The sequence below is a fragment of the Leiobunum rupestre genome, chromosome 6 (genome assembly GCF_980474605.1).
Source record: "Leiobunum rupestre chromosome 6, qqLeiRupe1.1.hap1, whole genome shotgun sequence".
NCBI classification, from domain to species: Eukaryota; Metazoa; Arthropoda; class Arachnida; order Opiliones; family Sclerosomatidae; genus Leiobunum; species Leiobunum rupestre.
In genome coordinates, this window is record NC_143389.1 from 14,348,379 (window position 1) to 14,374,826 (window position 26,448).

Below are 26,448 nucleotides of genomic sequence, written 5' to 3' on the forward strand. Positions count from 1 at the left end.
TACAACAATACGTTAGACGTACTAAAACAATGCACAATTGAATTTAACCCTATTTACAGTACAAGTTTTTCAGTTGAATATAATACGAAGCAAATTTTAATGAAAGAAATATCTACAGAGGGTATTTGTATTTTTCAACGAAATAGTTGCCGCATCTTTAACGCTCATTTTATTTCAACACTCGCCCTTGATAAAGATACTGTAGAATTGCTATATTCGATATCTGGTAGTGGACGACTCGTAGACTTCCAGTTGACGTTGTGACACATACCGCATGAAAAAAAACAATGCCGTCCAATTTCCAATATCATATAATGACTCGCACACCCAGGAAATCAATTACTGCATTAGGAATCGTAGATATCCAAATATCCACACCAAATGTATTAACAAGAAGCAAAAACCTTACCATCAACAAAGCACATAGAGCCACTTGACTAAACGACAGCTCGTTTATCAATAAACGTTAAATAAACGTCTTTGCATTATTACAACTATGTTTAAGACAATAATAAAACCCGTAAATAAATAACAAAAAACTAACAAAGTCGATCATCCACAGGTTCTACCCTTTAACCCTCTTATCTCTGCTGACTGCGCTAAAACAAGATTTGACCTTTAAAATTCCATAAGTAAAAAATGTAAACTTTAAAAACCATTAATATACTCCTCCGCTAAGAGTGATAGTCCTACGCGAGCTGTGCGCTAGTAAAATGGCATAAATTCTCTGTGCATCTAAAATGTATCAGGTTGCGGCTTAAAGAGTTCCAAGCTAATGGCCAAGTTATATAACAATGTGATGTTAAATACATTGAAACATTTTATTTATTAGAAAGCTTTAACAAAGTTAGACTTGTCTCAACGTCACACACATTCAAAATACGCAGAAGTAACGTTATACTACACCCAATGCAATATCAAACATTAAAGTAACAGAAACAAACACAAAATAAACATCTACGTAAGGTGTTTTTAATCTTCCCACCCAAACAAAAATTACATTTATTTTTATCCCGGTCTGACTAGTATTTAAACTTTAGAGATGTAGACGTCAATGGATCATCGGTAAAACGTCCGCGTAAAAAGAATGTACTCCGGGTTCGATTCCTGACGGCGATTTAACTACAAATTGATCAATTTCCACATTTGACAATTTTAAACATATCAAAAAAAATAAAATGGTACAGGAAAAATTTACGTTAATAACTTTAAAACTGCTTAAAACACTTTCGCCAAAGCTGTTTTAGAAAAACACCATACCATAAAATTACCATAGCTTGACAAGCGTCGGTTGCTCAGTGGTTAGAGTAAAACTCTTCCACGCAGCAGACCCGGCCAATAAATCGCCAATTGATACTAAGACGAATACCGTGAACAATCGGTGGAAACCCTGCCATTCGACGTTGAGAGGTTCCCATAACATTCAGCACTCAGTCCGTCCCAAAAGTCAATAAGAAAAAGTTGAAGTGAAAACGCCCGTACAAACACAACAAACACAAACACAAGAACAACAGATTCAACAAACACAATAGACTCAAAACCCACCACCGTCATAACACAAACACAACAAACTCGACACCCACAACCGTCATAACACAAACTCAACATTCACACCCTACACATGAACGCAATATCCAATCAAACTGAGTTAAAGCTGTCGCGAAAAAAACCAACCAAACCCAACCGCAAATTAATCCGTTAACGCTCGCCGTCGAACGGTGGTTTTGCCAACCCTTCGACAGTCCTAGCAACTGCGAAAGCAGATATTTCGAGAAACTGCGTACGCAATGATTAAGCTTTGCACGGAAAATACGAACGCGTTCGCAGGACAGACAGACAGAGTGGTGATTTTATAACCCCTCCGAGGGGACAAGAGGTAAAAATGGTCTTAAGTGATTCTGAGGGCTTTAAAACAAAATGGCGGCCGTTGTTGACTTTTTCGAAATACAATATGGAAAACATAAGCTGTTTTTTTTTTAGTAAAATAAGGGCGGTGATTTCGAAAAAATGGGTTTGAAGTTGATAAGATAACGTATTTTTGGTTAGGGGTCGCTAAATGTAATATGGCAGCCGTTGTTGACTTTTCGAAATAATATTTGCAAAACATAACAAAGCTGTTTTTATAGTAACATAAGGGAGGTGATTTCGAAAAAATGGCTTTGAAGTTAATTAGCTTACGTATTTTTTGGTTAGGGGGCGCTAAATGCAATTTGGTGGCTGCGTTCGAAATTTTGAAGAACTACTTTTAATAACCATGTAAAAGTAGTTCCTAAGTAAATCGAAGGCGGATAGTTCAAACATCTTGGTCTCAAGTCGAGGCCCTAATTGGGTTATAGTGTGCAATAACTGGTGGCTTTACCGGGGAGTCGGGGTCCGGCTCTTGTCACCCAAAAGGGCGGTGGTGTGCACTGGGAAATGTTAGCTCTGATCAAATGGTCCTATCTCCACCTCCGACTTCGGTCAGGTAGGGGCTGGATACTGAGTTTCGGCTCAGGCTAATGGAGAGGGTCCGTGCAAACTGGCCGCCTCGGCGGATTGGGTAGCCTGCTGTTGGGCGGCGGGCTTCCGTATGAGGTCACGGCGGTCCTCTTTCCTGGCCTTTTGGAGCCACACCGGGATCTCCGGTGCCAGCTGTGCCGGGTTACTTGGGCTGTTGTGTACTCTACGTTCCCCTTTAGGAGCTCTCTCCAAAGGGTTTGACACTTTACCTACGTAGGTAGGGTGTCGGCTGGAGTTGCTACAGCATCCACTCTTAATCTCACTGCTGTGTGCGAAGTGGGAATTGGTCCACCCATTGCTGCACCTTCTGCTGGGTTGAGTGGCTTGCGTCAAAGGTGCGACCATCAGTAGTAGGGTACTACTACCCATGCTGGATTTGTCACCTGTCCAGGCTAGGTGGACGCTGGCGTAGGGCACTATAATGATAGGCCTTCGGTGGTATGGTCTCTGTAACTAGGTACACCGGGCTAAAAATTCTGACCAGAGTCGATTAGAATATTAAATTTTCGCCAGAGGGTTAGAGTTTTAAATATTCATTTAAGGACTGATAATAATTCGGACAGAGGTTAAAGAAAGTTTCAAATATAAACCCAATTTTTTTCTTTTATACCAGCAACATTATAATACTTTTATTTCCAAATATGAAAAACAATTACTAATAAAAAAATATTTTATTATGTATTTGTGTCGCTTATCCGAATGCATAACCCAGGCATTTTAGATGGTATTCCTACTCAGTCTTCATTTAATCTACTTAATTCAAACTAGACTGTAATGCAGACGACAACTGATATTGTCTTCAGTCTTTGTTGTCTAATTGAAGTGAAAAGATGCGCGTACCTACTTAAAAAGAGTGATTGCAAATAAAGTTAGTTTTCTTTTGTATTATAACCAAAATGTCTCAACATGTTTGCGTATTACACTTATTAAATAATCAAACTCAAGACGAAATACACGATTTCAATGATACTGCATGGTAACGTATTACAGATACAGCAAAGGCCAGAAAAATAAAGCCTCAATATCATAACTCAATATATTTCAAAGTTTGTGAAACCTTTCCGGTTTCGTATACAGAAAGCCATGGATTTCATAGATCGTGTTATAAACACTTCACGGCTTGACCAAAGGAAGAAGATGCCGTGGAAAAAGAACCTACAACATCCAAGTCTATGCTTCATTCCGATGTTCTTCAACAGGCTGCTAGCACTTCTGGAGTATTTAGACCAATTGGCCTTTTTTGTGCTAAAGAAAGGAAAATAAATAAAATAAAGGTAAGACAAATGAACTATTAGGAATCTGTGAAACCCGAAAAGAGAAAATAAAATTAAAGAATCAGTGAATGGTGATGAAATGCTATTAAGCAAAATTAGTGGGATTGATTTCGTTGCAAAAGAAGTTAAGTATCATCACTCTTGTCGAAAATTGTATCTTGCTTCAGCAGTTGTAGTTGATAAGCTAAAGAACTATTCGTGTCAAGGTACACAAAACCTTATGAAAATTGTGCATTCTCTAGCTTTTCCTAAGCTTACCAAACATATTGAAAAATACGTACTTGCACTGAATCAACCAGAACTTCTACTATCAGTACATTCCCAGTATTTATGTTTTCTCGCGGAAGAAGGTGTTGACATTTCTAATTCAACTTACCAACCACATCACCTAGCACAAAAACTAGTCTCGTTTTTTAAAGGAAAATTGGAAATATTAAAAAAAAAACAAGGGAATGTTTTATATTGAAGTGCAATTAACACCGAGGAAAGCTTAAAAGTAGCTGTTGAAAAACAAATTCAAGAAGAGCAAAGCTCAAAGAATCTGCGCTATATTAAAGGTCTTTGATATTGGAATTGATAAGGAATTACGAAAAATTACCATATCCATTGAAACCGATGCCATAGAAAAGGGTGAAGCAAGTCCACCGGAAGATCTACTGCATTTTTTTCAAATTCTTTATACTGGATTGGATGAAGAGCCAACTGATTCTGATAAAATTCAGAGACTGACGACCTCCATATCATCAGACGTTATTTTTGCAGTTACTAGAGGATTAGTAAAACCAACCAAACATTTGTGATTGGGTTTAGGTTTAAAGAGCATGGTCGGAAGCAAAAAAGTCCTTACCTTGCTTAACAAATTCGGTCACTCAATCAGTTACAATGTTGCTGAAGAGCTAGAAACTGATTTAGCTTATTTCATAAAAAGTCTCAAGTTCTACCTAACAGACTTTTGAGTCATCCAGGATTGGAAACTGCAGTAGCCTGGGATAATTATGTTGAAAACACAGAAACTCTATCTGGTTCAGGCACACTACATGACACGTTTGGCAAATGCATTCAGGACGTTGTTTTAAACAGTAATGACGTTTCACAGCTACCTCAAAACACGTTCACCGAAAGCAGTTCATCAAAAGCCGGCCTTCAGCAGTCGTTTAAGGAGGGTGACTGTTCACCACTATCATCTTATCGTACTAAGCCCAAAATATCGAAGTTCAATTTTACAATCAAAGATATAAAACCACCTAATAATTTGCTGCGATTGCGAAGGCGTGACAAAATATGAATGATTTGTTCTGACATATTTTCAAATACACCCATGTGGGTGGGGTGGAATAGTCTATGTAGCGTTGATACATTTGCTATTCAGAATGTGGCATATATGGAAAACATCAGTTTGCCTCTGACAAGACTTGACGTCATTCAGAAGACACTCCAAATATCACAAAAAGTTGCACAAGCATGTGAAGATAAATACATCATTGTTACATATGATTTAGCTGTTGCCAAACTGGCCTTACAAATTCAAAATCAAGCAGCGCCAATTTACGATAATGTTTTGGTGCTTTTCATATTCAGTTGGCATTTTTTTGCGTCAGTGGGATATTTAATTGACGGTGAAGGAGACCAGTTTCGAATCGGAAAGAAGCTCTCTCACAAAGTCGTCCACAATGCATGGCATATCCAAGGTTTTGCACGCAATGTCTTCTCTCTGAAGAGCGGAATGAAATGAAACAGTTATCTATAATTGAAAGCCACGGTGATATCTTGCGGCCTGAACGAGAATCTCAAGGGAAATAAGAAGCTTCACATGTGGGGAAAGTCTAGAATATCTTTCAACTGAAGATGGTGGTAGGAAAGCCCATTAAATTCACAACATTTTGCCGCTGACCCAAGAAATGAAAAGATAGTTGATCTACATGTTTGGCACCAACCGCTTGGCATTAAGATAAGCGTCATGTGGCAGTAACCCTAAAGATACCTAGATACGAGGTCATCGTCAATCAGAGAAATGACAACTTGTGCGAAGGCTGTATTTACGGCAAGATAGCAATGTATCGTTTTGACAAATGGTTGGACACGGCAACAGAACCTATGCAATTTATTAATTCCAATCTCTGGGGCCATCCCTTAGAGGACAACCGTTTGATCTCTACTTCAAAGAGGAACACTCAAGCATCCAAATCGCATATTTCTTGGCAAAGAAGTCCGAAGATTTCGGGGCCTTGTGCAAGAACTACAAGAATACGATTACAGAACTGGTCACAGAAAATGAGACCGAATATGTCAAGGCACCACCTTAGCCAAAGGTCATCAAGCAACTTTTAAAGCCATTAATTCAGGTGGCCTGGTTACCATGTGTAGGAGGGTGGTGGCAAGCCCTTCACGTCACGCGAGCCAACAGCTCCGTACACTAACTTTTAGCGTTAACCTCAACAAGGGAGGGGAAACCGAAAACCTCCTGGCAAAACGCCTTAAACCAGTGGGGATACCTGGAACCTAGACATCACGACGTACGTCCAGACTCGTTGGAACGCCCTCTGAAGTTCCTGCACCTTTTCTCAGAGATCATTCAACGCTTAAGACGACGCTTACTTGTAACGTCTGTTCACCGGGAAACAAGCTCTTTCTGATACGTTGCTACAAACAGTCAAGGAAACACATTCAAGCAATAATCAAGGAAAATGATTAAAGGCCATGAAATATGAGTTATCAGCCAAGAAACCGCATTAGGTGTACGAATTGGTCTATCCTCCTCCAAGTCGTTAAGTCGTTTGGTCTTCTGAACAAGGACGATGAATATGGCACGATTGGAAAATACATGGCACGACTTGTTGCAAATAGGTACACACAAATCGAAGGGATTAACCACAATCAGACTATTGAGGCAGTCACTAGCTTCGAGACTTTCAGGATCTTTCTCATCATGGTTGCTCAGAAGAACCTCAGACTAAAGCAATTAGCGTTAGGACGGCTTTTATTATCAGAAGAAATATTCATGTTGTCAACCCGCAGGTTTCGACGACGGCAGTAGCCAGGTTTGGAGACTGGCAAAAGCCTCTATAATTTGAATTAATCACCACGCGTATCGACAGGGTTTTGCGGGACTATGGCTTCCAACGTGTCGATGCAGATCATTGCCTCTATGTTTTCTCGACAAATAAAACAATATTAGTCATGATGGTCTAGTTGGTAGTTACATCGATGAAGCAATCAATGAAATCTTCCAGCGCTTCGGAAATGAGTTCGTGATAAGCTCTGGGGTAGCCTCTACTAACAACGGTCGGAAGATCGATTTCGCCAAGGATGGCTCGATCTTTTTACACCAGAGTGTCAATCTCGAGAGGATACTGGTGCGGTTCAACATGCCTGGATGTTACCTTAAAAGAGGCCAGCTAGCATCCCCGATATGAGCGAAAACCGTCCCCCACCATGTATACCAAAGCCATTGGAAGTCTTCAGCAGGCAGCTTTGGTAACCCGGCCTTATATAGAATTCATTCTCAGTCGTGTATCTCAAGCCATGGTGGGTCCGACGGTTGATGAGTGGAATACACTAAATCAAATTTTCCGGTACCTGAAAGTAAAACCAAGCCTAGGACTGTTGTTTAGAGTCAACGACGTGCCAACCACTGTTTTCCGTATGGCCAACTACTGGAGTAGTTTGCCCCATCGGTTAAAGTCCAGTCACTTAGCCCAGTCGGAAGCAGCAGTCTGTAGCTCTTTCGACCACTGAAACTGAGCTGGTAGCGGCCACAGAAGCTGATTAAGACGTGATCTGTGTTAAAGGCAACAAAGCAGCCATACGTGTCAATAAAGCCAAAGACGTTCCGCTTCTGCGTATTGAAAACGCTGGAGGCGTAAAATTAATCAGAAACCCTGAATTCCACAGGCGTACCAAACATATCAACATTCGTCAGTTCTATATTTTTGAGTTGGTCCCCATAAAAAATTGCTTCGCAGATGTCTCATAAATCTAGATTATAATTAAAAGAATGTTTTTGAACTAAGATAAAATTCAACTAGACGACAAAGTCAATCGAATATAAAGTGGGGTATTTACATAACTTAACTTTCCAAGTTTTAAAAAAACAGCTTAACCTATTGCCTTCACTTAACATTGTTATTTATATTGCTACTCGTATCGATCACTTTTAAAGAAAATTGTTATTTCTAAAAATGCCTAGCTAAGGCACCCGATTAAAAAGAATAAAAAATTTCAAAGATGTTACTGTTGTATTCTCCCAAAACTAACAAAACACCCAAGTTATTCAGGGATGAAGAGACTGGATCGCGTGTTAACTCAACACGCTCTTTCAGTATAAGAAATAGGAATAAAACTTTAGTTCATATATTACTTCTTTTTACTAAGTACATTTTAACAATGCGGGTAAATCAACTGGAAAACGTTTTTTTTTCAATTATTTGTCTTGATAAAAGTATTGATCTTCCTGTTCGTGCGAAAACAAATATTTCGCAACTGGTAATGATTATTCGGACAATGGAGAGCACATTAGTGAGGCAACTCCTTTGGAACGCTTAACTTTAATGCATTCCCATTACAGTTAATCAATACTTTGGCAACGAATGAAAAGCCAAGCGTGGGAATACTTTTCTATGTTTGAAGAGGATCGTTCCAACATTTTATGGTTTCATGATGTTTCTCTGCCTTAAAAGAACATGTCCCTTTATAAATACGAACAGGATGCAACTGATAAGTATGTAGAAAATTCTGGGGTGAATTCTGTGGGTCCTTATGAGTAAAAACTGTCCATGAACATAGGTCCTAAAGTTCTTAGTTTCAGAACTTATTTAATATATATGAAATAATACACCAAAATCACAAGCATAGAGAAACTATAAAATAATAACTATCGTAATTCATTTTTAACGGTATGACGTATGAAATAACAGTAAATTACTCAAACATTATTTCACTCATACCTCTCATTTTCAGTGCTTAGCATCTTTGAAACCGATTAATTTCATTAAAATGTACGAAAAATTAGGAAGATAAACATAAAAAATATAAACTGTATTTATATATTGTTTAACATTATTAATACGAGGAGGCGTTACTCAAATACTTGGTGTTCCAAAAGTTACTTTTTCAAAATTATTCATAGTGTATAAAATTTTCTCACACTTTCGATATTGAACAAAATTATCCCAATTTAAACGTAAAACGGTGATGTTTTATGCATAGAAGATTTTAGACCTATTTACTTTGACTAAAGGCTCTTCAACTGAAATATATTTTTACCACACCAAAGCCTAAATGTATTTAAAACCCTTATTTGAACTAGAGTTGCTCTTCCTCGTCTATATTTTCTATTTTCATAATGACGCAAATACAAATTGAATTTCGAATTTACGAAAGTAATACATAACATCTTAAATATTGTATTTCAGATCAGAATTAGGATGAATATGTAGCTTTAATTCATAAACAAAGAATTAAGAAAAATAATTAATCTGTGACTTAATTAACTGATTGAACATAGTTTTGGTCTGTTCTAAAATGACTTCAAATAATATTTCCATACTATATTCAGTAAGTAATGTCAATTAAATTTTGTTTAATAAATTTCATATAGTCGGATTGTTTCCATGATTAAATTGGCCGAAATTAATATTTTAATTACATTTTAAACCGTTTTCATATTAATTAAAACGCGAAATTCTGGAAAGGTTTGTTAAAATTTGAGCCAACGGGAAATTTCTATCTCCTGATTGGTCAGGATATGGTTCAATATAAAATTTGTTTGAAATTAATACCGTCATGGTTAATTACATTTCAACCCTAAATTAGAAATTTATTATTAAAGTTCAGGTATTAAACTTTAAATTTAACTTAGGTTCGGAAGATTTTTAATTTTTGGGGAACGTAGTTTTGACCTTCTAACGTGAGCGTTCGCCGCAAATTTGGAAAATGACCGACAAACCACCTGTCTAGTTACATTTTGTCTTATATTTTCCAAACCGCTCATCGAGAATGCCTGAATTTTTTTTTATCGGAAAGTGGGATTAATGCCGTACAAGAAAATATATTTAGATATGCAAGTACCTCTTACTAACTAGTCAATTTTATTAATTTCAGTGCATTTGCTTATTGTTCTATAATGCTGAATTAAAAAAAAACCTATGAGTATAAATTGCTTTTACAAATTTGGCAGCCCTTTATTAAAATTTTTTCCATCGAATGGAACAAGAACATTTCCTTAACATCTTTTAAATACCTATGATTTTCTTCCATGTTGTTAATTTTACGGAAAAATAAAATGCGGAAAATTGAAATATAAATTACTTTTTAGGGTTTTTAATGTTTTTAACTTTTTATCGATATAAAATATCTAATATCAGTAAACATACTTCTAAATACTAATAGTGTACATTGTTAATTAGTTTAAACTTGTCTAGAGATTTAGTTTTACTTAAAGATTATAAAAAATTAGCAGAAAATTCCACTTAATTTAAATTTGCAAACAATATATTAGACTAATCAGGGAATGAAAACTTTTTAATTTTTTTCGGAAAAATACGGAAAATTTTCCGTGCGAGCCTTGTCCTTAACCACGGATTAAACGTTTTTCGGTACGACCTCGGCGACATTAGGAACGTGATTGTGCTTGCTATTATCAACTTTGGAGATAATAGAATCCTGCGCTGTCCACATTCGTCCCAGGCACTTCCTCTCTTTTTCGTCAATCCAGTTCCACGTGTTTGTCGAACTTCTTTTTGTCAGAAGTGCAAACGAAACTTTGGGAACCAACTGTTAGCTCCCTTTCTTGCTTACAACAAACACGAGCGACATTGCCCCAAAAGAGAAAATAAATGACAATAAAAATCGTTTCACTTTTATTTTCATTAAAAAAATAATCAGCAAAAACACCACCCGAATGTTTTAACGCATAACGCTATTTCAACGATCTACACCAAACTTGAAACGCGTCTTATTTTTTTAGAACTGGGTATAAAGTTATGTCCTAATATTATTTCCTTAATGCTCCGATAAAATAACAGCCAAAGTATAAAAATCCAAATAAAGACCGTCGGCAAAACCACCCAAGAAACCGTGAACGAAGATACCGGTTGACATAGAAGTATCGGTGTAACAGCCGTCACCGTAAGTACCAGTTGGAGCAATGACCAACGAAGTACACACCGACCGGCCAAACGCATCGGCGTAAAAGGCTCGTGACAAAAGCCGTCGTCGAAGAAAACAACGGCGAACTGACATGATACCTGTTAAATGTTTAATTTAACAGCTATCATCTACCAACGGCCTCGGCAGTTGCTGAAAATTCATTGCCCACGTATCAATAAGTTCCGCACTTGCTCGGAAATGAGTAACAAGGTACAGAATGTGGATGGGATCTCATTGATGGAAAACTATACCCGGTACTATCTCGCCAAGAACCCGCCTCTGATAATAAGTTGAACTAAATATCATGTAATTGCAAGCTTAGGTGTGAGAAAGTAAGCCACGGCTGTCGCAAAGCCGGATTTTTATGTTCATTATTATGCTGAAACTGTCGTGCTAATTCCAAACCGGTAGATTCCATCAACTCGGATGTTGAAACCTATGAAACTGCTGAATTTGAAATCGTCCTGAACGAAAACGAATCAGAAGAAAAATACGCCAGAGGTTTAAAATATCTTGTAATAAATTTACATGTTGTTTCATAATGTTTTTCCATAAATTAATAGAAATAATTCGTGAAATTTAATGCAAATTAGAGCGTGCCAATTTGCAAAAAAACGACGAATTTAAACTTTTCGAACATTTTACCAAAGTAAATATATTTTTTTGCACGGCATTAAGCCCTCTTTTCGATTTAATTTCACGCTTTCACGATGAGCGGTCTGTAAAATATTGGCAAAATGTAAATACACTTTGGATTTTGTCCACCATTTTCCAGGATGGCGGCGAGCGCCAGGGCACACTACCGTGCGATCGTCAGGAAGGTCAAAACTACCTTCCCCTGAAAGTTACAAATCTTAAGAATTTTTTCCCTGGATTTTTTTCTATAATGCCTGGACTATTATTGAATTAGGCCCTGAACAATTTTTTCCTAAGATAAGTATTTTGAAAATCAAAGGCAAATGGCGCAAGTACATGTTACAAGGAAGAAATTACATGTAGCTGCTTCTCTCTGAAGATATTTATAATTTTCCTAACGAAAATGAATTGATATGGTTCTATTCCGAATATCACAATGTGCAACGATTGCTCCTGCAAATTCTGTGTGCATTTATTTGCATTCTTCGTTAACTTAAAAAGACCGATTAATAGTATATATTTTACACATTCGTTTTAGATAAATTCAACAATGAGTATGGAAAAGTTCAGATTTGTTGAAACTTATCTATCTCAAAGGTAATCAAATTTATCATTTCCTATGAATTATTATATTTAAACAGAATAGTTTTTGAATCGTAGCAGTGGGAAGGACCTCGTTAGACCATAGAGCCAAACGAGTCATATTTCGCGAATAAATCGCAACATTTATCTCCGTAATGTGTATTTCTCCCCGGATGTAATTGTTGTCAATTTAATAGTTTCTGGTAGTGTTAATTATTCGATAAATTGTTGAGTACAACCTTTCAGTAATATTTTTAATTTCAATAGAATCATTAAAGTTTAGGTAATAAAAAAATACTTTGTATAATGCAATAATAATTTTTAATCAAATAATTTTACACAAATGATTAAAAAAACGGTAAGTGTAATAAATATGACAGACATTTTTAAATGGATTGGAAGCAAGAATGCTTACTCACAACCACTCTGCCACCACACCAAACTATCAATCGACCGAGTAATAACAATTAAACCAGAGAAGTGGAGTTTTTCCTTAATAAAATAAACAAAGCCTACAAACACCATTTTTAAACTTAATGAACTAAATAATTTAAAAGGTAATTTTCGAAAAACAATAGGAAAAAATTCCCTTCCCAATAATTTTGTAAACACTTATTTCCCTTGAGTCATAGCGTCGTCTTTAAGTCGCGTTCTTTCACTCCACAAAGCCTAGCGGAAGACGACGGAGCAGACGACGCTATGACGTATAAGGAGTGAGTCTTCCAAAAAGGGAAGAAAATTTTTAATCTCTGATTTTTGCTCTCCATCTCTTACACAAACGGATTTCACTCAACCCGGCTATCGTTAAATTTTATTTATGTTACTTTTTATAATAACAGTTGCTATAAGTGTATACATTTTCTAAACTTCGTGTGGGATGAGAATACGTTAATTTGCGCTTTTGTGGGCATTACGCAAACAAACATTTGATTAAATCATTTTGGGTAAAGTTGAATAATATCTAGTGCAGAGAAGGTAAATATAATTCATCTGTTCTCGGACCAAAAGTGTACTCTTTTACCCCAAAAACATATAATTTGCCTGTTTCGGGGGTTAGAATTACTACGTTTCATAAACTATTCGCTTGTTCCGCAGTAATAGGGCAACTATTTTTGCTCCTTGGGAAAACGAGATGTATAAAGGAGTAAATCAGATTTTGTCGTCAGCTAGCCAGATTTTGTCAGCTTAAAAAGCCACAGGCAGCCATTTTCGAAAAACGTTTTTACACTGTTAATAAAAAAGGTTGTAAATTGTACTTTTGAGGTTCAAAGTTTCACAATCCATTATGTACCTCTTTTAGTACAAAAATGTACCATTATGTAAGGTTGAATTTTGAACCTTCGAAGAGGGGTGATAATTGTATCCTCAAGAGGTTAAAAATCGTACCATTTAAAGGTACAAAATCGTTCCATTAAATAGTGCTAAATTGTACCATATACGGTTCACAATTCTTACATCTTAAGTTTATAATTGTACCTCACACAGGTTCAAAATTATTTACTGACTATATATGAAAAGAATTTCGCGTACGTGTACGATAATTATGCTACGTCTGGCAACGCTGCTCCCTGCCGACTTCGTGGAAAATTCCGTGTTTCACGAAATACCCCCAGTTGCGCATGCATTCGCTCTCGACAGTACAGTCAATATGGTTTAACATAACCATTCAGTACCCCATCAGATTAACTAGCCAAAGCTTGAGCGTTGTCCATTTCCAGAAATTGAATGTATTATCAAAGCGTACAATATATTTTGTTTACTTTTACAGAACGCGAACAAATATTAGCCGATTCGCGAAAATTTATAATTTATTGGCTGGGGTACCCGGTATTTCCCGGGGAAATATGTCTTTTCGCGTGTAAGGCTAAAAAATTAAGAAACTCGGTCTTTTGGCTAAAACTAAAGCATAGTATCTTTTCTATAGCGGATATACCTAATTATTAAATCAAGGCAATTATTTTTTTTGTCAACCGTAGCCGTCGAAAACCACAGCCAGGGTACTATGAGATAGTATACAAAATGTGGTGAACCTATGTGGAAAACTGTAGATTCGTATAGCGGACAAACATATATACAAACAAACATTCATTTATATATATATATATATAGAATTAACGAAATTTAATTACGTTAGGAACCTTTTTATGACGCCTCGAAAATCGCGTAACACTATGGGAAACGATTTTTTTTACCATGACTGTCCTTATCGCTGGGTGATTCTAAATTGCAAAATGTTTACGGTTTTGAGAAGGTATAAAACTCATGATCCACTTTTCATCTACCCTTGTTTCTAACCGATTTATTTATCAACCTCGATTGGTTCATATTCGAACCTTCTCTGAAATCTCAATCTTTAATGGTTCATTTTTGAACCTTCTCCGATATCTCAACCTTGAATGGTTCGTTTCTGAATCTTATCCAATATATGGACCTTATATGGTACAAACTTGATCCATTTTTGGAAATGAACCTTCAAAGGTTGAAGTTCGTACCTCTATTGTACCTTCTCCATTTGCAGTGTACTCCGACTTAAACTATTTTCAACCACAGAATCGGAATAAAATGACGTCATGGCATAACTCATCTTACCCTCCTCCGTAATCATGAAACAAGCGAAAAGAAATCTCCTATTTATCAACTAGGCTAATGCCCAAGGCGCGACTTTTATAGCCTTTAAATCAGATGGTTGGGTAAAATTGGTGAGGAGGGTGTTGGCAAGCCCTTAATGCCACGCGAACCAACATTTCCTTACACTTACTGATATGAAAAGGGGATACCAAAGAGCTCGGGGAAAACCCTTTTAACTGGTGTGGAGAGAAATTTCAAACTCAGCAGAAGGAGTGGTTCCGAGCTTCCACCCAGTGCCAGAAGCTGTAATTGAAAATCACAATACTACCCTTTTGTTGCTATGCAATTCAGTATAGAAGCAATGTATCATATTTATGTGCTAATTAGCCATTACTTTATTTTAAAGAGGGTTCAATGTGCGAAGCTGTGAATCAACTATTCCAAATTGTGAAGTAAGACAACTATTAATAATAATAAAATATATATGTACATAAAAATTATTTCTAAGGAAAAAAATAAACATTTGATTAAAGAGATATAATTTTCTCGAAAGGTTAAGTGTAACTATATAACTCCAGTTCAATGGTGTGTCGGTAACTAGTTCAGGGCTTGACGGATTAAAAAAGAAAGTGAATACAGAATGAAGATCAGTTGGGAAGAATCATAATTGATTTAAGTTTACGTACTCACAGATTTCAAAATCTATAACCTTGCTTTTGTTTGTTCGATATGAATACTTTCCACATTCTTTTATAATTCTTAACATGCGAATACAAATACCATTTTCCAAGATCAAATTTAAATTTTGAAAATAATTTAATCGAGTAACGGATTCTGAATTAAATTAAATTCATTGACTTTGATATAGCATATTCATGTAATTGGCGATACTATAGCACACTTTATCTTGGCCTTTCACACGACGACGCCCAAGCGGGATTATTTGAAAATAAAATTTCGATTGGTCCTTTACCATTTTAAACTGGCTGGACAAAATCAAACTTGGCAGTCACTGTTTTGGCCTATATTAACTATGTGTTTGCCATTTTAAAACCAGTATTAACTATGTGTTTGCCATTTTAAAGCCAGTATTATTTATGTGTTTGCCATTTTAAAACCAGTTTTAACTATGTGTTTGCCATTTTAAAACCAGTTTTAACTATGTGTTTGCCATTTTAAAACCAGTATTAACTATGTGTTTGCCATTTTAAAACCAGTATTAACTATGTGTTTGCCATTTTAAAACCAGTATTAACTATGTGTTTGCCATTTTAAAACCAGTATTAACTATGTGTTTGCCATTTTAAAACCAGTATTAACTATGTGTTTGCCATTTTAAAACCAGTATTAACTATGTGTTTGCCATTTTAAAACCAGTATTAACTAAGTGTTTGCCATTTTAAAACCAGTATTAACTATGTGTTTGCCATTTTAAAAGCAGTATTAACTATGTGTTTGCCATTTTAAAACCAGTATTAACTATGTGTTTGCCATTTTAAAACCAGTATTAACTATGTGTTTGCCATTTTAAAACCAGTATTAACTATGTGTTTGCCATTTTAAAAGCAGTATTAACTATGTGTTTGCCATTTTAAAACCAGTCTTTGAAGTCCGAGAGGAATGGACTGTAGACAGATAAGTTTGCGTGTCATCGCTGTATATTGGCTCATTTTACTGGCTAAATCAGATTTTTTGAATAACCTATTTTATTTCACAATGCCACTTGAAAATCTTCTGTGATCTTCGGTGATTTTGTTCATTTATATTTTATAGTGTCCTCATTTATTACGAAGTTTTTCAATTTCAATATTATTAGTTTTTGCCTTATTTCGATGTTGCGTTCTCTTTTATGTTGTAGATTCCAGACATTGCTTTAACTGACGTGACGTACAATGTTATCTCCTTATTTTTGAGCAGCGGACAGTTCTCTTTAACCGTCTCAGCGGCATCCCACCCAGTAACACTCAGCCAAGCGCCGACCAAAAAGGAAAACTCCTCTATGGATTTTCTAAAAATTGAATTATCAGTAAGATTTTACTTAAGCATTTAACTTACATGGCTTAGTTGAAAAACATTCTTAAAATCAGACCCCTGTATAATACTTAATGAAGAAAACAAAGTCGAAACTTTTCCTTTTAAGGTCATTCTAATACAAGTTAATTTTTAGTTTTTATTATTATAAATGAAAATGAGTTTAGTACATCGCGACAACCAAATTTTCGAACCAGAGACCCGGAAATCATAGCTTTCATTGGAGAGTGCTTATAAGATAATAAAGATCTAATGGACAGGTAACTCGGTGAAGGATACACGATATGGCGTCGAGGACATAGCTCAGCGGCTGCCATGACTATTCAATCGTGGAAAAAGTATTTAGTGTTATTTGACTATCATGGTTCAGAGTAAACGAATAAAATTATAAATCTATAATTTCATTTTATTTATTAAAAACTAGCTTGGTAGCCGAAACTTATAGATACTTCACTAGATCACAATATCTTCCTCTGCTCCTAAATTAAAAATTGGACCTGATTAAGCAGATACGACCAATCATATTCTGGAAACAAGCGCGGAAAACTGGTGAAATTAAAACGCTGGCGTGTCCCTTAAACAAGAACAAAATATTAAATGAGCATAGAGGCCCGCAGACTTCAGGAGATAGTTTTAGCGCGGTTCACTTATTTGAAAATTGTTAACAATTCTTCACCGAAAACATGAATACGTATACGAACACATTTCAGGTTTGCAAATAATATTTATAATTCACTTTTGCTTGCTTTGCACATCGACAACGCATAATTCGAAGTTTGAGAGCTCTAAGACAAAGATATGGAACACCTATAGCGAGTAAGAAAAACAGTCATAAGCACAAACAAACTTATGGAAGTGTAAAATAAATCGTGAAGTTTTTTAAATATGTGAGTGAAATTCCATTTAAAAATAATTGAAGATTAAGAAAAGTAAACTGAAAGGTAATTTTTGTTCTACTGAAAAGAACTAAGACATTGACCTAGGTTTTAGATAAAAAAACTTGATCATCATGTAAGATGAAAAGGTTTAGTAACTAAGGAAATCTACCCAAAATTAAAAAAAAAGATTTGCCACTAGAGGTCGGTAACGGTTAATCATTGACCATGTTTAAATTGATTTTTTCGGGAAAAAAATGTAAACAAAGAAATTCACAGGTTAATATTTCGGAAAATGTTTAAAAAACATGTATTATTCGTAAAATTTGAGCTTTTTATCGAAAAAAACGTCGTTTTTCCGATTAATTTTACAAATTTATCAAAAAATTAATCGCATAATACAGAAATATAAATTACTTGATCAAAACATTTTACGAATAATTTTGAGAGCTTTATCTATTGAATAAAAGTTAACCATCACCGACCTCTATTTGCCACACTTGTTTTCAGGTGGTGCTTCTTTTGTTAATAAGCGCATTAGTAAGCGTGAAATTCATTCGGTTATCAACGCTTAATATGAAGTTGAGGAACCTTCGAACAACAATCTCACTTTTGGAATCGGCATGGATGGTTGTTCGCATTTTATTTCTTGAAAGTAAGTACCAATCCCAGGTAGCAAACACACGTGCTGATTTGGTTGATATTCCGTAAATTTAGTTGATAACACGTGTTTGCAATAACTAACACGTGATTACCACGTTGACTTCGAGTATTCTAAAACACGAAAACCAATTCGTGTAGTTCTATACGTTGCGGACACGTGATTATAAAGTGTAAGAACACACGTACCACTTGTGGTGTATCTCAACACGTTGCGACCACTTGATTATTAAGTGAACAACACACGACATCTATTTAGTGTTCCTTTACACGTGGTTTGTAGGTGTTCATTGGGTGAACAACACACGACACCTATTTAGTGTTATCTTACGCGTCCGTTGCACGTGTTTATTTAAACTGAATTAACACAAAGTTTATTATTTTTGAACAGCGACTATAAAATCAATCGCACAAAATTTAGTGATTTAAATTAATTTAAAAATATTGGGATTTTATATGCGCGCTCCATTTGAAATAATGTACTTATTTCAGCGTTGTCACGCGTCCAATAATTATAGAAAAAAATCTATAATTCGACACTAAAGTTTCGGTGTCTTAAAATTTTTACGGTTTTTGTTTTCGATTTTTCGATATTTATGACTTATAATTGGATATATCTTACTTAAAGCGTTTACCGTCCACGAATAACCCGACTCGCAGCCACCAAAATAATGCGAATATAGGTCTAGAAACTCGGACCACATAGGCCACCGACTTCATTATTTCTCGAGTATTTCTCATTTTTTACCATTTTAGTGTGTGTTTTTTTTTCAATGTGCCCTAGACATATTCGACTGGAATTTAGCCTTTGGGTTTATAATTTGATTTTGGCTATCTGGCAACCCTGACTTTTCTAGTAACTTCCGAACCTCGTGGTCCGTAGTCTAGATTATCTTTGTCCGTGGAAGGGTTAATATTTATCTCTTATTGTTTTGCCATTTTAGAATATCTTCTTTTTCATTCTCTTTGTTTAACTTTTATTAGTAAATTATTGTGACTATTTTCTTATTCGTAAAGTTAAAAAAATACATTTCCTTTAAAGGTAAGTTTGCACTAAAATATTTATGCATTTATTAGCATTTACATCATTTTCGTACTTTTAGGCCTTTTCTTGGAAAGGATTGCTTTGACCTTTGTTGCTTGTGGTTACACTTGATAGGTAAATTTTTAAAATATTTATTTTTATTTAATTTTTGATGTCTTGAGTATTTCTGAAAATTATTGAAATAGCTAATATTTCATGCCAGTTTGTCGGGTTTACCTTAGAATTGTTATAGAAATATAAATCATTTTTCCCACATTAAGTTAATTTAATTTCAATTACATACAAAATTGGGTCTTTCTTATGCGGCACTATCAGTTATTCATGTTTTTTGGGAACAATAGTGGCTCCTTATGTCAGAACTGATATAGTCGAGTAAATATAAATAATTTTTTCCACAGTTTAAGTTAATTTCAATATCAATTACATATAAAATTGGGTCTTTCTTATGCTGCACTTTCAGTTATTCATGTTTTTTTGGGAACAATAGTGGCTCCTTATGTAAGAACTGATGTAGTCGAGTAAATATAAATCATTTTTCCCACATTTTAAGTTAATTTCAATTCAATTACATATAAAATTGGGTCTTTCTTATGCGGCACTATCAGTTATTCATGTTTTTTGGGAACATAGTGGCTCCTTATGTCAGAACTGATGTAGTCGAGTAAATATAAATCATTTTTCCCATAGTGTAAGTTAATTTCAATATCAATTACATATAAAATTGGGTCTTTCTTATGCTGCACTTTCAGTTATTCATGTTTTTTTGGGAACAATAGTGGCTCCTTATGTCAGAACTGATGTAGTCGAGTAAATATAAATCATTTTTCCCACATTTTAAGTTAATTTCAATTCAATTACATATAAAATTGGGTCTTTCTTATGCTGCACTTTCAGTTATTCATGTTTTTTTGGGAACAATAGTGGCTCCTTATGTAAGAACTGATGTAGTCGAGTAAATATAAATCATTTTTCCCACATTTTAAGTTAATTTCAATTCAATTACATATAAAATTGGGTCTTTCTTATGCGGCACTATCAGTTATTCATGTTTTTTGGGAACATAGTGGCTCCTTATGTCAGAACTGATGTAGTCGAGTAAATATAAATCATTTTTCCCACATTTTAAGTTAATTTAATTTCAATTACATATAAAATTGGGTCTTTCTTATGCTGCACTTTCAGTTATTCATGTTTTTTTGGGAACAATAGTGGCTCCTTATGTAAGAACTGATGTAGTCGAGTAAATATAAATCATTTTTCCCACATTTTAAGTTAATTTCAATTCAATTACATATAAAATTGGGTCTTTCTTATGCGGCACTATCAGTTATTCATGTTTTTTGGGAACATAGTGGCTCCTTATGTCAGAACTGATGTAGTCGAGTAAATATAAATCATTTTTCCCATAGTGTAAGTTAATTTCAATATCAATTACATATAAAATTGGGTCTTTCTTATGCTGCACTTTCAGTTATTCATGTTTTTTTGGGAACAATAGTGGCTCCTTATGTCAGAACTGATGTAGTCGAGTAAATATAAATCATTTTTCCCACATTTTAAGTTAATTTCAATTCAATTACATATAAAATTGGGTCTTTCTTATGCTGCACTTTCAGTTATTCATGTTTTTTTGGGAACAATAGTGGCTCCTTATGTAAGAACTGATGTAGTCGAGTAAATATAAATCATTTTTCCCACATTTTAAGTTAATTTCAATTCAATTACATATAAAATTGGGTCTTTCTTATGCGGCACTATCAGTTATTCATGTTTTTTGGGAACATAGTGGCTCCTTATGTCAGAACTGATGTAGTCGAGTAAATATAAATCATTTTTCCCATAGTGTAAGTTAATTTCAATATCAATTACATATAAAATTGGGTCTTTCTTATGCTGCACTTTCAGTTATTCATGTTTTATGGGAACAATAGTGGCTCCTTATGTAAGAACTGATGTAGTCGAGTAAATATAAATCATTTTTCCCACATTTTAAGTTAATTTCAATTCAATTACATATAAAATTGGGTCTTTCTTATGCGGCACTATCAGTTATTCATGTTTTTTGGGAACATAGTGGCTCCTTATGTCAGAACTGATGTAGTCGAGTAAATATAAATCATTTTTCCCACATTTTAAGTTAATTTAATTTCAATTACATATAAAATTGGGTCTTTCTTATGCGGCACTTTCAGTTATTCATGTTTTATGGGAACAATAGTGGCTCCTTATGTAAGAACTGATGTAGTCGAGTAAATATAAATCATTTTTCCCACAGTGTAAGTTAATTTCAATTCAAATACATCAAAAATTGGGTCTTTCTTATGCGGTACTTTATAGTAAATATTATGTACCAAATAGGTTTTGACTACTCTGTATTTTGGAGCCATCAGTTTTCGTTATGTATAAAATTTCAAAAAGAACGAAGAGAAGAAATATTTCTAATGCTGTTCAAGAACATTTACTTGATACACACAGAAATGTGGCTTATGATGAAAAGGAAGTTGCTGTTTTGAACTTTGAAAAAGATGTGGATAGACAATACATTGATCCAGATGATAATGATTTAATTAAAGATAGTCACTACATTGATCTCGTCGATAATGATTTAATTCAAGAAGATGGAGAAATTGAAACTTCTTCATTTACGGACTCAGCGAACAGTGGAGATGATGTTAAAGATAATTTTGAATATTTTTCTAATGGAAGTGAAAGTCAGTGGAGTTCTACCTCGTGTGGCGAAGCAGAAAATGATGAAAAGTTACAAAGCTATTTAAGAGAATGGGTCTTAACCTTCGGAATTAGTCACGCAGCTTTAAATGGGCTTTTGAAAATATTAAAGCCATTTCATAGTACACTTCCTTTGGATTCAAGGACTATTCTGGATATAAATAGTCAAAAAGCTCTTATTCTTGATAATCTTCAAAATGGGGTTTACTACCATATAGGTCTAGCAGAGGGTTTACAAAGAAAACTTAAATCAGGATTAGAAAACAATACGAAATCATTGACTCTTATCTTTAATATAGATGGGATACCAATTTTCAAAAGTTCAAATGGCCAGTTTTGGCCTATCTTATGCCGCTGTTTAGATACTAAAGATAAATATCCTTTCGTAGTAGGGTTGTTTTATGGCAATGGCAAGCCAAAGCCTTTAGAAAACTATTTAAATAAGTTCGTTTCTGAAATGCAGAAACTGTATACTGATGGACTAGTGTTCAACGAAGTTATGTTTAATTTAAATTCCGTTCTTTTTGTTTGCGACGCTCCTGCGAAGGCATATTTAAAATGCATTAAAAATCACAATGGATATCATGGTTGCGATTATTGCGAACAAAAAGGTTCATATATGGACAAAGTAATATTTAATGAAATGAACGCTGTTTTAAGAACAGATGAACGATTTAGAAACCAATCTCAAATACAACATCATAGTCCGGAAGGCAGATCTCCCTTATTACAGTTACCAATTGACATGATAGCAGCTTTTCCAATTGATTATATGCATTTAGTCTGTTTGGGATGCACTCGTCGGATATTAGTCAGCTTAATGAAACCGAAATCAAAAGTGAAACAGAAGTCAATTATTATTGAACAACTGTCAGCCAAGCTTTTAAAAGTCTCTAAGCATACTCCTGTTGAATTTTCACGGAAACCTCGAAGTTTATCAGAAATTGATCGATGGAAAGCCACGGAGTTTAGACAGTTCATATTGTACACAGGATTTTTTATATTTCGAGGCATATTACCAGATAACCTAGTGGACCATTTTCAGTTATTGCACACGGCAATTTACATACTCTGTGGACATAATCCAGAAACAGAGCAAATAAACTACTCAGAGGAACTTCTCCGATCATTTGTCTCTTATGCAAAAAACATATATGGTAAAGGAATATATGTTTATAATATCCATAACCTAATTCATTTGGCTGGACATGCACGAATTTATGGAAGTTTAGAAAACTTTTCAGCTTTTGCTTTTGAATCGTATCTTGGACAACTGAAAAAACTTGTCCGTAGCCCCACTAAACCTCTGCAACAAGTTGTTAATCGACTAACTGAAATAAACAAAATAGATTCAACTGCTGAACTAAATACTAATATAAATAATATGGTAGTAAAATATGAACACAATAATGGACCACAATTACCAAACTGTGAAGGAGCCCAATTTAAGAAACTAATATTTAAGGGTTTCACTTTCACAAGTCATATTGGAGATAACTGTTGTAGTTTCCAAGATGGAAAGATACTAGAGATACACAACATTATTAAGAAAAATACAATTATATATATAATTGGAAAATACTATAAAACCACCACAGATGCATACAAATATCCGTTTTCTTCTTCAAAATTGGGAATAAAAAAAGTGTCGAATCTATCATCGCTAAAATCATGGCCTGCTTCACAAATATTTAAAAAATGTTACTTTATGACTGACACCATAACTTCAGGGATTGCAGTTCCACTACTTCATATTAACTAAGAGTGGAGGTTAGTAAATCACTTGCTACTGCTAATGTGATAATAATTAAACGGAATTTTTTATTTGAGTAATTCACGATATCTGATAACTAAAGATTTAACTTCCCTTTAATTTGGAATTTTGCTTGCTATGCTTTCTTGTCTTTGATAATTTCTAAGATTTTGCTGTTGCTAATTAATTTGAAAGTTGTAAATTTTTAAGTTTTACCTAATTGCTTTTACTATTTTTAGGACTGGTTATTTAGAAAATGTTTATGGTTGTGGAGTTTGTTGAAAAAACGTCCAGTGGTGATATCGAAAATTTAACTTCCCTTTAATTTGGAATTTTGCTTGCTATGCTTTCTTGTCTTTGATAATTTTTAAAATTTTGCTGTTGCTAATTAATTTGAAAGTTGTAAATTTTGAAGTTTTACCTAATTGCTTTTACTATTTTTAGGACTGGTTATTTAGAAAATGTTTATGGTTGTGGAGTTTGTTGAAAAAACGTCCAGTGGTGATATCGAATGCGGTATTATCAACAAAAAATGGCTTGATGCAAGTCGAAAAAAGTGTTTCTGGCCTCCATATCGCTCTGCAGATAGACAAGTGAAAGCTATTCTCAATTCTGAAAGCCCGACTGATAAGTGGAACAAGTTTGGCGTTAGCAGAGTTTTTTATTCAACCGGTATGATATATCAATATGTTTTCGAATTGGAATTAAAATAAAATAATTTTTTAATGTTTTATACTAGATGATTATAAAACTGCCGAGAAAAAAGCCCAACAAAGCGAGACAATTTCTGATGTAGCTACGGACTGTGGAGATTCTGAAACGAATATTGGTATCTCAAATAAAAGGAAAAGGAAGAGTGGAGCTATTCACTCAATTTCTAAAGAAAAAAGCAATTTTTTCAATGTTAGCAGTGATGATGAAGGTACAATTTTTTTTAATTTATTTATAGTATATAGTTAATTGTATTTTTATTTGCTTTTACAATACATTAGCAAATCAACGACAGCAATTGAAAGATTTACATCTGCCAAGCATCGGAAGTTTTCCATCTAGCAATAACAACTCAACATTACCTCTTTCTGCCTCAAGTGTGTACACAATTTTTTTTAAATATATCAATTGAAATTTAATTTTGCTATTTCTTATTTCAGTGGAGTTTGAATCGACTATAAATCAATCAGTTACAGATTTAAATCTTCAGGCTGAAAATAGTAGTAATCTCAATGGTCATAAGGTCATTGGCAAACAGTCAAAAGGCACGCCATCAAAGATAGCTGTTTCAAAGAATCATCTAAATGGAGACGATGTTTGCCCCGCTAATAGTTCAGTTGAAATGAATTGCACTCAACAATCAACAATTTTCCCATCTCCAAAAGAGTCCCGTAACGTGACGACGGCCAGTTTTAGTGGATATAAATCTACAATCAACTGTAAGTAAAAGCTCTATCATGTTTATCGCATTATATAACCAAATTAAAATGAAAAAAAATATTTCAGGTGAACCAAGTCTTCTTGATATCGTTCGAAGCATACAATCCTTCCAAGAAAAACTTATGCGAGAAGTTCAAGAAATTAAAACTCAAACTATGGCAAATGCAAGAATGCTCAATAAGCTTGTAGTTGAAAATGATCCAAAACATTCTAAGCTGGACGTTGATAATCTTAATTTACCTGTAGATTGTCAGTCTTCCATGGATAACTTGGAAGAGTTTCTTATGGATAAGAAAAACCAAATTATATTGGTTAGTACCTTTAATTGAACTTTTCAAGTAAAGCAAATGTATATAAAATTATTGTTTTTGTAGATTTCATTTCTAGGAGGGTTAGGCGGAAAAAACTTAGGAGATGGCACAAGGAGAATTTTATCAACCATATTGAGTGACAAATTAGCCCAAAATTACAATTGGGCAGGACACGGAAAGATGTCGTTTAAGTCCTTAATGACGAAAGATATGATTATAAGCAAGTGCTTACACTCATTTGAATTTTAAAAACCATTCATTAAAACATAACATATTTAAGGTGCTGTAAGAGTAAACAACTGCTTCAGGAAAGCACAGGAATCGGAAATTGAAGAAATAATAAAAGAATGGTTAAAACATGCTTATACACGAATAACCAAAAAAGGAAAGGCCAAAGGAAAAACCAATAAAGAAAGCAGTACGGTTGACCATAACAAAGATAATTCAACTAGCAACATTTAAATGAGCAACTAATCACATAAATATAATTTGTATGTTTATTTTCAATACAAATTTGTTAAAACCGAATAAAATTTTCCAAACGAATTGAGATTTAGTTGTTTAATTGCTCCTATTTTATCAAAGTAGTTTCGAATACACGTAATTTTTGGGGGTTTGGTAAGTGTAGGAATGATGTTCGGATACGTGCTATATTGGTATTTATACACGTGTATATTTGGTGGTGTATCACGTGTATATTTGGTTTTGTATCACGTGTAATAGGGGTGGAATTAACGGGCATTTATTGTTTATACCTAGGTAAAAGAAACGTGGTTAGAGACGTTACTATTTTGTAGTTGAACACGTGTTTTCTTTGTTTTCAAACACGTGAAAGAAACGTGGTCAGGATGTGTGTGGAAACGTAATGCACGCGGCCAAAGTTTACGTGCCAAACACGTTAACTGTCTAC

The 26,448-nt window shown here is 34.5% G+C and overlaps 2 protein-coding genes across 2 annotated transcripts; both read left to right on the top strand.

Moving 5' to 3' along the window:
* Positions 1–21,556: 21,556 nt before the first annotated feature.
* On the top strand, positions 21,557–24,117 carry LOC149939335 (uncharacterized). The gene is made up of 3 exons (XM_090179000.1): positions 21,557–21,592; positions 21,675–23,813; positions 24,036–24,117. The coding sequence occupies exon 2, from the start codon at positions 21,715–21,717 to the stop codon at positions 23,803–23,805; it is 2,091 nt and encodes a 696-aa protein (XP_090035126.1). The 5' UTR covers positions 21,557–21,592; positions 21,675–21,714; the 3' UTR covers positions 23,806–23,813; positions 24,036–24,117.
* A 118-nt stretch (positions 24,118–24,235) lies between these two features.
* Positions 24,236–26,082, top strand: LOC149939336 (uncharacterized). The gene is made up of 7 exons (XM_090179001.1): positions 24,236–24,468; positions 24,536–24,718; positions 24,789–24,884; positions 24,948–25,226; positions 25,294–25,538; positions 25,602–25,758; positions 25,819–26,082. Exons 1-7 carry the CDS (start codon positions 24,258–24,260, stop codon positions 25,998–26,000), a joined length of 1,353 nt encoding a protein of 450 aa, XP_090035127.1. The 5' UTR covers positions 24,236–24,257; the 3' UTR covers positions 26,001–26,082.
* The last annotated feature ends 366 nt before the right edge of the window (positions 26,083–26,448 follow it).